The sequence below is a fragment of the Lissotriton vulgaris genome, chromosome 1_1, assembly GCF_964263255.1.
Source record: "Lissotriton vulgaris chromosome 1_1, aLisVul1.2, whole genome shotgun sequence".
In the NCBI taxonomy this organism is placed as follows: domain Eukaryota; kingdom Metazoa; phylum Chordata; class Amphibia; order Caudata; family Salamandridae; genus Lissotriton; species Lissotriton vulgaris.
In genome coordinates this window covers 600,806,622-600,820,302 of record NC_141685.1, presented here as the reverse complement: position 1 = coordinate 600,820,302, position 13,681 = coordinate 600,806,622, and the positions used below count along the sequence as shown (strand labels likewise).

The window sequence follows — 13,681 nt, the reverse complement described above, 5'->3', positions numbered from 1 at the left end:
AACAGAACCAACTACTAACCAAAAAAGTTGGGAGAGGATGTGGTATAATGGCCAGACCTGCTGACTTTGGAGCTGGGGAACCAGGTTCGAGTCTCGGCGTCGGCTGAACATCTTGTGATTCCGAGCAAATCACTTAATCTCCCCATCAAAGAATGTGACCTTAGCTGATGCTCATGAAAAGCACTGGTGTTGATGATTAAGTGCCGATGCAGAGCACCAGAAACCACCGGCTCAATTAAACACTGAGGACACCACCCACTAACAAATATGGCTTAGAAAAACAATGATCCCTGTGACAGGATGCTTCGTGAGAGTGGGCACAGGCAATGAAGGTGTGAGTGTATGTGGGCTACTTTCAATTAGTCTAGGCTGGTGCCAGAGCCTTTCCCTTCTGAGATATGGCAGTATTAATCAGGACAGGACATAGAGTTGCCACTTCCTGTGTGACTCACAAGTGGGACACACGTTCCAGACAGATTTGTCAATGAGTGGAAGCTAACCTGCTCCCCATTCAGAAAGCTGGGGCGGCGCATGGTTGAGATATTACTCAGTTTGGTTTGTTGAAAGCGTATTTCCAGCTGTCTGCAGGCTTTTTCGCAGGGTGGATATATTTCGAGAGGTATGGCAGAGGATGGGTCATGCATGGTTTGGGCTGTTTTTATGCAGTCGGAATGCACTTCTTCTGCATTACTAGACCAGGAGCAGTTAACGTCTGTCATAGGCAATCAACACTCTCTCATTTCAGTGGCTTGTAGTTTCTTTGTTGTTTTTTGCTTTATCCACATAAACTCACAAAAATTGCAAGCCACCACTGTCCTTGTAATTTGCTTTTCTGGTACAAGATGTCATGATATCCACTCCTGCATTTAATGGCAGAAATACAGGAATATAACCTTTCTCTTGCCCTTCTTACCATTTGTGTTGCTTGGAATAACAATAGAAAGCATTGTGGAGGCTGGATACTGAAGTATCGCACTTGGAAACTGTGGAGGCATGAGTCCTAAGCAGGAAGATGTCAACTGTTGTCCAGAATAAGAGTTTCAAACCTATGTTATATGACTCTACCTTTCGGGCTCATTGACAAATAGCTCAGATCCGACTCTTGTCATAAGTGCCATTGAGTAATCTCCCTCTGGACCCATGTCAGATGCATAACGCCGACATCCCAAAGTCCATGCGCAGATGTGTTATCCCTATCAGATGTGTACACCACCACCACCACTCCTACACAAAGGAACTCAAAAGGACAAACTGAGGCCACACCTTGTTGTTGGAGAAACACTGTTGCTGGTTTATTTAAACTGAGGCATGCAATTCAAGGGTGGGCAGCGGTGGTAGGACTTAAGCTACCTGCCTCTCCAACTAACCAATGAGCACAAGATGCATTCTTAATCAGGTGCCTAGACCTTTTAACTGGGTTCACCCCAACTCTTGACCAATTCGAACTCCTGTGCAGAGGCGAAGCATAACAGGCCTTCCTCCAGTTGCTCAGGCATACAACTGCCCTTAGGACTAATGGGACACCGTTGTCCTGCCGTAAAGATCCCCAGAGAATTGGCATGAAGCGGCCCATTGGGACTTGCTCAGGTGACTGCTTGTCTGCACCAAAACACTCTGGATCGGTCCATAATTCCACCAAGCTGATGAGGCGCCTGTCATTGATTCACAGGCCACCCCAATCCCTTGTCCTGTTTGCTTCTCCAAAGTATTTGCAACCTGCAGCTTCCATGGCCTATTGTATATCTGTGCCCCCATCAGACAGGTGTACCCCATTCTCTGTGAAATACCCTTTTGTATGAGAATTAATCAGAATGTGTCTTATAAAACCTAAGCCTCTTTATTCAGTAAACATGTGCATGGCGTTAACATGCATGCTAGGCAGTTTAATCACGATAATCTCTGGTTATATCAGTTTGCAAGTGCCCATGCTCCTACTAATGTCAACCATTGTCTCCTTCATGGCCATAAGCAGCTGACTGCGCCCTATCGAAGCTAGGTTAATCCCCTCCAATGAATCACTAGAATGTGAGGGTGCCTATGTTCACCGTACAGCCCGTCCAGCGCCTTGAGACCCTCACGGGTGAGTAGAGCGCTTTATAAACCACTGATTGATTGATAGTATAGGAAAAAAGTATTATTGCTCTGGCCACTCTTGGTTTGAGAACTCTTGAAAACCAGGGGCACCCTGTGCCAGATATAACGCCACCAATTCCCACCATTCAAGTGCAGGATGTCCCACCCTCAAACCCTGCCACACTACGGCAGGATGTCCCACCCCCAGCCCCACTCCCCTCACGGCCGATACCCAAGCCAAGGTCTGTGGCGGTGAACCAAATTCCCCTTGCCGCTAAACCTAAGGCTCCCCAACGAGCCCCAAATTCCCAACTAGGAAAGCCTAAACCTGGCGCCCAGCCCAAACCTACCCTTAGTACCGTACAGGACCCTCCTTCAAAGGATAACTTCAGAGGTGGGTATATTGACCTTCCCCCTGAGGCCAACGACTATGTGGTGGTACTAACGGGTGTTCCCCAGATTGGTGTAGACCAGCATGAGAACCACTGGTCGTTGAAAAATAAAATAATGTATTGGTTAAATATTAATAGACCTATCCCCAATGGCCGGAGAAGCAGAGTCCTGATGGTTCGAAGAACTCGCTGGGTGGGCCCAACAAAGAAATCCAGTCCAGGGGACTGTATAGTGGTGACCTTTGAGGACCCGCATACGGCACAATTCATCTGCTCCTGGCCTGGTTCTGAAGGGTCCCCTGTCATACCCAGACCTCTGTCTTTCTTTTATCCACCCCGTGTCCAGCATACCCCGGCGGATGATTGGTCCCTAGTTCAGCACCAACCTTGGAAAAGCCACCCTAAAGCCTATAACCAACTCCAACCACTTTGGAACGGCTTTCCTACCTCAAACAGATATGGTGGCCTGGAGGAGGTGGATTGACTTTCTAGCCAACACACTCAACATAACCCTGAAAAATCTTTCACCCTGCACACCCGAAGCCCACCTGAGCACGTACCCCCAGATTTCCCAGCGGTCCTAGTGGGATATACAAATGGCTTAGACACTAAGGAAGGGTTGATGTCTCCTGTTATTTCTGACCCACTTGTCTCGGAAGGCTGCTCAGTTTCACCTTTTACGACTTCACCACCATTAATCCTAGGGGGTGCAGCAGAGGCGAACGGGATTGATACAACCAAGGCTCCTTCACCGCAGCATTCTGAATCCTGTGTAAATGTTTCCAGAGAGGCTGCACCCGAAATTTCTCCGCCTATTTATCCCTCTTCACAGCACACCTCTGGTACATCGTTAATAAAGATCCTGAGCTGGAATGTGGCTGGGCTTGTCCGCAATCTTGAGAATCCAGACTGGATTGCCCTTCTAGAACCATATAGCATCTGCCTTTTTCAGGAAACCTGGTGCCAAGAACCAAGGCACAGAGTGGGGTTCACGACCTACTTTGTTCCAGCCGTACAACAACCTGGCTCTAAAGGTCGCCCTTCAGGCGGTCTATTGATTTGGATTAGTATTGCCTTAAGGCTAGGTGTTACCCAAAGGTCTACTAAATGTCTTGACCTACAATGGCTATCACTGCATCACAAAGGAGGGAGGACCCTAGAAGTCTTTAATATTTATCTGAGGGGCTCCAATGGTGGGCCTTCACGTTTATCATCAACAGGCCTAAGCAATGATCTAGCCTCTTGTAACATTGATTCTTATGTCCTTCTTGCGGGTGATTTCAACTGTTGCTTTGAGCCATTGTCTAGGGAAGACATTCTGGATACCTTCGAAGAGGACTCAAGGAGAGGTATCCCTATCCTAGCCATCGATCCGATTCCCAAATGGACACAAAGCGCAATAGATATCAATGCCCTTTGTCTGGAACATAATCTGAGATCAGCCAACGGCCGTTCCAAATCAGACCCTAGGGGAGCCCATACATATAACAGGACTGGGCGAACTTCCAGAATTGATTTTGTCATGCTCAATTTTAATCTATGGACTTTCCACCAAGATATGGAGGTCATTGTATCCAGTGACAGTGATCACAACCCACTTTCTCTTTCGATCACCAGTCCATGGCAGGATGGGACCTTTGCTAGCTCAGACCACAAGTGGAAAACCTCACGTGAAATCGCTCCCTCTAATTGTAGTAGGCGCTTGAAGTGGGCAAGAGTCTCGGCGGACGAAGAGAGGCTATCACAAGCTGGGTCTATTCTGCTAGAGGCTGATTCCAAGCTCGATACATTAAGCCCCACGGGTAAAAAGACCTTACCTTTGTTTACAAAGACCATAGAGGCTCTGAGTGATCTGTTTATTATCTCCCAACCGAGCACCAAGGTGGCCCAAAAGGGTGCTTCCACGTCCAGAACAAAGTGGTACTCCTCGAAATGCCGGGCAGTGAAGGGGGCTCTTATCTCGGCAGTAAAAAATAATGAGCCAGAAAAAGTAAGGGCTGCAAGGAAGATTTATAAAAGAGTTGTGACCGAAGCAAAAGAAGCATATGATCTAAACTTCTGGCGGGACTTGGCCGAAGCAAGCAAAAAGAAAAACGCCAAGGAGTTTTGGGATCTGCTAAGAGCCAGGGAAAAGCCCACTGATCAGCAAATAACCTGTAACATCTCCGGTGCTGTATGGTTGGAACATTTCTCCAAGCTGTATTCCATCCCACTGGGGGTTTGTCATCATATCTTGGCTCCTTTGCCCTGCCCTACAACAGTCCCCATGAGTAGTGATGGTCCATTTTCTAGACAGGAGGTAGAAAAGGCAATTAAGGGCATTGTTTCCAACAAAGCTGCTGGCCCTGATGGGATCCCGGGCGATTTGCTAAAAACCTACCCGGCGTGGTGGAGCAGACTGATCACTTCCCTCCTAAATGAGGCCCTGCTAGGAGGCTCCTTCCCTGATTCCTGGAGGGGAGCGGAAGTGGTCCCTATTTTTAAGAAGGGCTCCAGAGACGATCCGGCAAATTATCGCCCCATCAGCCTGCTGGACTCAACTCAAAAGGTGGCGGGCAAAGTTGTTCTAACCAGGATATTGCAGTGGACAGAAGAAAATCAGATCCTGTCCAACCTCCAAGCAGGCTTCAGAACGGGGACTGGCACTATTGAGCAGACATTTCGCCTCCTTATGCTCTATTGGAAAGTTGTGGTGTTGGGGGGGGCAGTTTGTACTTGGTCTTTATTGACCTACGCACAGCGTTCGATCTGGTCCCACGAGCATTATTGTGGAATGTTCTTAATGAGTTAGGCTTACCACCCTACCTGTTAGCCCTATTGATAAAATTCCACGATAGCAATTTCGCCCAAATTAGATGGGGTTCACAGGGCGAAAAAACACCTCGCATTCCGGTGAACAGGGGCGTCCGCCAGGGTTGTGTGCTTGCCCCCACTCTGTTTTCTCTCTATGTTAACGAGTGGTGGAGCATCTCTCACAAGATCCATCTGATGCGCCGACCCTGGCGGGGAAGAAAATTCCGACGCTCCTGTTCGCGGATGACACCCTTCTAATTTCTAAGACTCCAGTGGGTATCCAAAAATTGCTATCTAGATTCAAGTCCTTTTGTGATGACAAAGGCCTGGCCATAAATATAGGAAAGACCAAGTTCCTTGTCCTTAACCCCCCTAAAAAAACAGTGGTTTCCCCCGTTCTAGACTCTGTTCATTTAGAGAGAGTCAAGGAATTTGACTACCTGGGTATACGGTTATCCGACTCTATGAGCTGGAGGGCACACCATCAGAAGGTGTTTCTTGCTCACAAGAGGGTAGCTGGAGCCCTGCTCAAACAACAGCGAGCTTCGCCATTGAAACCCATCGGGGCAGTTCTAGATATCTACAGGGCAAGGGTTGTAAGCGCGGCATTATACGGTGCGGAACTGTGGGGCTCACAGAAAATTGATACCTTGGTCTCCCTTGATAATAATTTTCATAAAGATCTCTTGAGGCTGCCCCACAGCACTCCTACAATCCCCATTTTGCTAGATGCGGGTTCCCGCCCAATATGTGACCAAGCAAAACTACGCCCTCTTTTACTATGGTCTAGAATCTGGAATGTCCCTGAACTGCACAGCTACGCAGATGCTCTGGAAGATCTTCTGTCCCTTCCAGGATGCCACAAGATTACCTGGCTTGGGGATGTTAAGTCCCTTCTCTACAAACTGGGGCTAGGAGATGCTTGGGATAGTAAAACAGCTCCCTCAAAACAAGTAATAAAAAAAGCCTTCTGGTCGTGGGTGGACAACGAAAGAATGTGCAATTCTAATCACTGTAAATCTGTCGCCCAGTTCTTGTTAATTAAAGAACTCCCTTTTAGGGAACCCTATTTGGACTCTATCCACAACTCTGGTGACAGAGCATTGTACATTAAATTCAGGTTAGGTGTACTCCCTCTTGGTCAATTTACCTCAACCTGGAAACCGCCTCTACAAACTGTGCCATTCTGTCCCTTTTACGAAAGGAGGGTTGAATCTGTTGCACACTTGCTGTTCGAATGCAACACCTATGTAGCACCTAGGAAGTTGTGGTTGAGACCATTATGTAGGAGTCTGGGAACAAGATCTCATTTAGAAGCCCTGCGCATATTGTGCACTGACGCAAGACCCTTTTTCGCCTGTTGTCTGGCAAAATTCTTAGGCTGGGCCTGGCGCTTAAGAACTGCAAAAAAACTGTTGATACAGTAGTTTGCTTTCCCCCTCCTCTTTTCTTCCCTTTTAAAAATCCAATTGACTATTTGGATTGTTTTTTATACTGTATATTGCGAATATGTTGTTACTGTATTGCATGTGCTAATTATGTTTTTTATTATTGTGAAATGCAGCTTTTATGATATGTTTTTATATCGAAATAAAGCTTATCTACTACTAGTATAGTATGGTTAACAGGTTCACCCAGTTCAGGCCTGGGAACCCCATCCATGTTATTCGGGTGTTCAAGAAATCCTGCACCCAATTCCATATCTCTGACCCTCGGCAAGAAATAAAGGACAGGGAATGGATGACTTAACTATCTTTTTAATACCAAACAGCACACAGTGACCAACTGTATCAGTCACAGATACGTCCATCCTTGGTTTCTCCCGAGCAGCTGAAGGAGAGAAAATGTTCTCACCTCCGGCATATGCAAAGGGTGGTACATGTTTACACAAAAAGTACCTCCTTATGTTATTTAGAAATCAACTTTCTTCCCAAATCTGGGCATGGAATATGGGCTCTAAACCCTCTATGGTCACCTTGAGCCAATGGATCAAACAAAATACCTACGTGCACAAGGACCACATCCATTTTCCAAAGGTAATATAGGGGTACCACATTTTCTTGTGTCAATTTTATAAGCATCTCCCTTTCAGACATATGCATTGCGGCTGTATGGTCTACTTCTTGCCTACTCACATACTGTCAGTCGAGAAAGGGTAGTTACATGCTTGCAAACTTTGTCAGAGCTGTGCTCACCTCCTCTGATGCACTGATTATGAGTCTCTTCTTTACCTAATACATCCAGCATTGATTTCAATAGGAAGGCCTTGTCGTAGGCACAATCAGGATTATTGCTTGTAACATCTTCAAAGATATACGGCAATGAAGATGGCAGAAAACATAATACTCCAATTGCTGAACAGTATTATTTGTTACACAAACTCCTTTTTTGCTCCTCTCCTACCGACCCATCTACCAGTTTTGACAGACTAGGTTCTGTGTCACTTAATATTACAACTGATTATGGAAGAAGGGGACACGTTCTCTGGACTCTGCTCTTATTACTACGTAAGTCTGTTTCAGTGCGGTCCAGCTCATGGACGTGATGGGACTCTGTGGCGAGGTTTCAGGTAAGCATCAGGGCATTAATCAGTCCTGAAAGAACACAAGGCATAGACTTGGCCAGACGTCAGACCAGTCAAGGAAGCTTTCACAAGGATCACAGTAGCTGGTCATGTCACGTGCATTTGACCGCTGAGCTATTCATTTGTTGTTATACAACTATGCACTTTTAATGTTGCCAGACCTAATTAAATGAGCATGCCAACCGCCGAGCTGGCACTCTTCTGAAAGTTAACGATTAACAATTTGAACCTGTTTTTGAAATGTGTTTTTTGGCTGAAGCTCCTGCTGTAAAGGGCAGCCTGCTCGAGTGGTTGCTTGGTGGATGTTGTGTGTTGCTCCTGCACATGAACCTCACTGAAATCTGCCATGGACATTTGGGTTTATTTTTATAGGCTGACACACTAACCATAGAACTGTATGAGTTAAATGTGACTGTGGTCCAGAACTTGAAATCATGTAACTGTGTATTCTATTAATCATCTCGCACCAGAAAATCGGCCCAACAGTATTGTTTACTTCTACAGCAAGGCGTTGCTGCCTGCTCAAAGTTATAGCAGACAGTGCTAGTCATAAATGGATGTACCGTTTACTGAATTCTGACCCAGCTTCTCCTCAAAATGCTGGCAAAGGTTTGTTATGCTCCATGTAAATATATATTTTTCTACAATAAAAAATTACAGAAATAAAAAAAAGAAAGCTATTGCCAAAAAAAAATAAAAAAAAATAAATAATGTATTTGAAATCCTTTAAAATACTTGCAATGGGAAGAGTGCCATTTGCTGCATTTCTCAAAGTTTGCTTGGATTGAGAAAATCCCTATTAGGACTCGACTCGACTAGCAGTATAGTGTGATTGATAATGCTAGAGCAGGAAGTTGGACTACTGTGTGAACTAGATTAAAGGAGCATGCCATGTGACTTCCGGCTAGTTTTGCATCTGCTTTTAGGCATTTGGGGGAGGGGTGCAGCGTGGTTGTAAGTGTGTCACTGCTGCCATCTTTCATTAGAAATCCAGCAATAGTGACATATTGGGTCTGGGAAGGGCATGGAAAGTACTGCAGAGCCTCGTCCAAGAACCAAACCCACACTACCGTCTTGAGACAACGCACAGTACAGTTATAAAAGGAAGAAATACATTAATAATTCCAAACAATAAACTAAATAAAAGTGTTTTCTATCTGCCCATGCAGGTGTTATTGTGAAGAAGTACATCATGAAATGCAGGGTGATGATAAGGTTTCTTTATTAATATCTCAAGAAGAAAGGATCTCAGCCACAGGAGACACAGACAGGCAGTAACTGACTCAGTACTGGTCCCAATTAGAATATCAACATAACTACATCATAACATTCTAAGAATAACATTCTATAATCAGCAAGTCACACATACACAGGGATGGTACAACACAATGAAGGATACCACAGTTATCCCTGCCCATTTGAAAGTAGAGCATTCATGGCCTCCCGCCTTCTCAGTGAAAGATTTCCCCAGAGCCCCAGGCTCCTGGCCAGAAATGAGATGCATTATGAGATGTGTTAAAACGTATACTCATACCGTTTTCATATGTCATAAGAGAAGAAGGTACCCTACATTAACAGGTCTCCCTTCTCCATCCAGGCGCTCATGTGTGAGTGTGGAGCACCTATCAATGACTCTTCATTGCCTTCTTTCTTGGTACACATGGCTAGATGCATAGATGCATTGATGAAATTGACTAGGTGGATTCCAAACTGAATATTATCCTTGTATTCTATCCCAGTATAATGTACCCCAGAATGGTCAGTTAATTGGGTTTTTTGCTTTTACATGAGCTAGATATAATACTCAATTAATAGTATTTGAAACGTTTTAGTTTATCCTGTACGCTAAGCCTCATTGGTCCGACATCAGTTCAGAATAAAAATGACTTAAATGTCATGGTATTTGTCTGAGGAGATGAAAACTGATCTCAAATACCTAAACAGCGAGCATACTAAATTCTCTATTGTTAATAGGGTCAATAAGCTAGTATCTTGCAGGGAACGGTCTTTGGAACTAGAGAACAAAGCAGCCCTATGTGCATCTATAGTTGGGTGCTAAACATTAGTGTGCACCCTGAATATCAAATCAAGAATACCGGGGGAGGCAAATATTGAGGAAAAAATATCAAATCCAAAAGGTAAGTAAGTATAGATTTTTTTATGCCTAACTCCACATATGTGTACCTTGATGATATACACATTCACGCTATTTGGATGTAGAATTAGAAATTGTAAATCTATACTTCCTCTATAGGCACTTACCTTTCGATATTTTGTCCGAAATAGTCTTGTAGCATATTATTCATAGCCTCTATATTCCATAGTACAATCCTAAACTTGACGCTATATATCTTCAAGCTATGTGGATGTGCAATTAGGGATAGTAAATCTATACTTCCTCTATATGCACTTACCTTTCAATATTTTGGTCTTCGATATTTTGTCCATGCTATTCTTGAATCACATTATTCATAGCCTCGATATTCAGTAGTACAATCCTAAACATTTTCATCTTTTTTAGGGCATCTCTCTATTTCTTAGCTATTTGGAGCTTCGACATATTCCCATCAGGATGTTCCTTTTGCATTGGAAACTATAATAATTAAATGAGCAGACATTTAAAAACAGCTTGTAAGCATTTCTGTTTCTGTACTGGCTTTTGGACATGCTCTGATGCATCTCTCTTTTTACCAGTGAAAGAGTGCTCTAAGTTGCTCTCCTTTTTATATTGGGCTGCTTATCATAGTTTTAAGAATGTGGCAATTCAGCAAAAATTTGGGAGAAAAGCGCACTCTACTATCAGTGCTAGTTTTCACTATTAGTACTATTCAGCATATAAATGCCATGGAACCCTTTGTCTGATATATTTAGCCAGTCATTTCTTCATATTAGAATAACAGTGGGTCTCTGTCTTCTTTGGTTGTGATTGAAGGAGATGTGAACCCCATGTAAATATATCTTTTTTGCAATAAAAAATTATGGAAATAAAAAAAAGAATAACAGTGGGCTTTCAGCTTGGAGTGTTACTAGACCAAAAGTAAACTTTTTAGAAACCTACAGTACAACCATCACAGGTTAATTATTTTCTTACAGATTGTTAGGTCCAAACTATAAATTTCTTGGAAATGTAAACAATGTATTTTCCAATGGTAGAGTTGAAAGTGGGCATGCTCCTATCAGTATAGTTTTTCCACAATGCATCAATAAAGCAGTCATGTTTTAAATTGTAAATGTTTTTTAAACCAATCAATAAAGAGTATTTATTTGTTTGTAAAGTAAAGCAGTATTATTTGAGGTGTAAATATTTTTGACTGAAAACTGGTACTTTTAAAATAAAAAGTAAAGATTACAAGTTTTCTAATCCCATTTTATGTACAAATTATGCAGTGCATTCGCTATACGTTCACATCCATATTCTCCTTTTCTTAAGGTTTGGGATGTTAGCATTAGTCACCAGTATCCATGAAAAAAGTCAGATATCAATTTCAATTTTAAACTTCCAAACAAAGATTTTTGTGAATCTGTCCCGGAGTAAGGTTTGTCTTTGCTATATAAATTCTGTTTCTATCACTTAATGTATTATGACTACTGTTGTGCTTTTTTGCTTTCAGGGAAAAGTTGGAGACTCTGGCATGCAGGGACCACCAGGTCCTTCTGGACCAGAGGTACGAAGCTGCAATTTAAATAGACAGTGCTATACAGAGAAAACATTGAGAGAAATTGATTTGTATCTGTTTATTGTTCAATCTGATCATTTCCGTTTTTGAAAGAGGTTAATTTGCGGATTTATGACATCGGTTTAAACACCATTTTGGAATTGTAGACCTCATTCTGTTTCGGCTTTGGCCATAGATGTGCAATAAAGGCTACCTTCTCTGGGACTCAGCTATGGACAAGTGGAAACGTATTGTTTATAATGCATTAGAGTTTGGGTCGGCCAAAGTGATTGAATAGCTTTGTGCTCTATTTCAAGTTTCTGATTTGATACCTTTCCTCCCCTTTTTGTGTTTATCCTACCAAGGATTATTTCAGTCTCACAAAAACTTTTGTTTGTATTCTTCCATTGCTGATGTCAGGCCTTGTATTGCAGTACACATGTGGGATGATTATGTCTCCCTCTCTATTTGCTTCAACTCTTTTCCCACTCTCTTTGCGCCCGTCCCTATTTTTTAAGTTATCTTCCTTTTCCTGCCCCTACCCAATGTCCCTTGTCCCTTCATCTAAATTATGGCCCCGTACTATGCCAGGTGGCCATCTTAACATGGTTTTGACCATTTCAAGATGGTCCCTGTGTACACAGCAGACATCTTCTAGTGTCTTTTTTAACATTCTAATTCAAAGATGGCACCTACAGTGGCCATCTTTGAATCAGATTTGTAAAACAAAATGCTCTTGTGGCTAGTGTGGAGGCAGGCTCATTTGCAGTGGACAAATGCCTTAAAACAAAAAACATTCCGAAAGTCAATAGCATTCACAGCCAAGACCTTTAGGTTTTGCAAAGCTTGTTATAACTTTAGTGAATGGGTAAGAGTGAACTTTCCATACTTTGAATGTTTTGGCTGCAAACAGTTTGAGAAGTCTTTCTGAATTAGCTAGGTGTATTTCCTCGAGGGCTGTACAGTTTTGTTTCAACTTATAGAGTTGTTTAATTGTTTAGGTGGAGAACAAAAGGAAATATAATCGTGGGTCATTCAGCTGATGACCCTCTCTTTTTGCGTACTTCATTTACTGATTATGCAGTTGCTTTGAAATGCATAGAGGTGTGTAAGCATACATATGTGTTATTCTTACACATTATAACAGCCACATCACAAGTGCCTGCAAATCATGGTTAATGTGTAAATGGCGCACTCAGTCACTATCACTCTCCGTAATGCAAGTATTTACCAGTTGCACTATTTTGCAAACAAGGGGCCAGATGTAGAAAGCTTTTTTGTGGTTGCAAAGGGCCTAATTCATAGAACCAGGCCTTTTATGTTCACAAAAAGGCCTTGTTAGATCTGGGGGTCTCTAGTTGGCAAAGTTAGGTACCCGACCATTCGTGTATAGGTTGGTTCACACATTACCACACTGGTCGCAAAAAACTGGCTGCAAACTGCAAACAGTATTTTCAGATCAGTTCTTAGTACATCTGGCTCAACACAACAAGCAACGCGTAACAAGGCCCTTAGCGAATCAGGCTGTCAGTCGTTTGTCAGACTAACGACCAAAGCTCAAAATGATGGCACATGATTGATTCAATAGTGAAGTCTTTGTTGCATATTCTCTAGAAATCAAGACCATTGTTATTGGTGAAATTATAGAAAAGCTTGAAGATCATTTGTGCATTATCTGCATGCTGTGCTGCCTGCCATTTATGCATCATATGCTGTAAAAAGTGAACAGTGGTAAAGTAATGAGCAAACTACCATTTGTGAAATAAATGAGCCTCTACTTCTGCTGATTGTGCAAGTGACAAGTTAAGCCGGCCATGATGTGTACATGAGACGCGTGTATGGCATGAGATTGAATGTGCACCCAACTGCCCTTCCCCTGAACTACTGTTAATAACTTAAGACGATGACAGGGGACAAAATCCTTTTTAATATTAATTGCTGTTAATAGCCAGTAGCGCATGTGTAAGTCATTTTTAGGAGCAGCACAATTAAAATAACTTCAGGAGAACACATCCACCCTAATGACTGGCTGCACAGTGGACAATACTCAAAGCATGTGTTTTTACAACGTGCACCTGATTTTTTTCTGACCTTTCTAAATATTGTCTTGGTTTCTGGGTATTTAGTTATGTGCCCAAGAAACCGCTTATGCCGAGTACCCCCAGGCACACATTATTTCCCCC

The 13,681-nt window shown here is 43.0% G+C and overlaps 1 protein-coding gene across 1 annotated transcript in view; it reads left to right on the top strand.

The window, feature by feature from the left end:
- The window catches only part of COL24A1 (collagen type XXIV alpha 1 chain), an 897,023-nt gene that overhangs the window by 456,933 nt on the left and 426,409 nt on the right, over positions 1–13,681 (top strand). Inside the window, exon 19 of the mRNA XM_086954096.1 lies at positions 11,454–11,507. Within this exon, the coding sequence (XP_086810222.1) occupies positions 11,454–11,507 (54 nt within the window). The remainder of the gene's footprint in view (positions 1–11,453; positions 11,508–13,681) is intronic.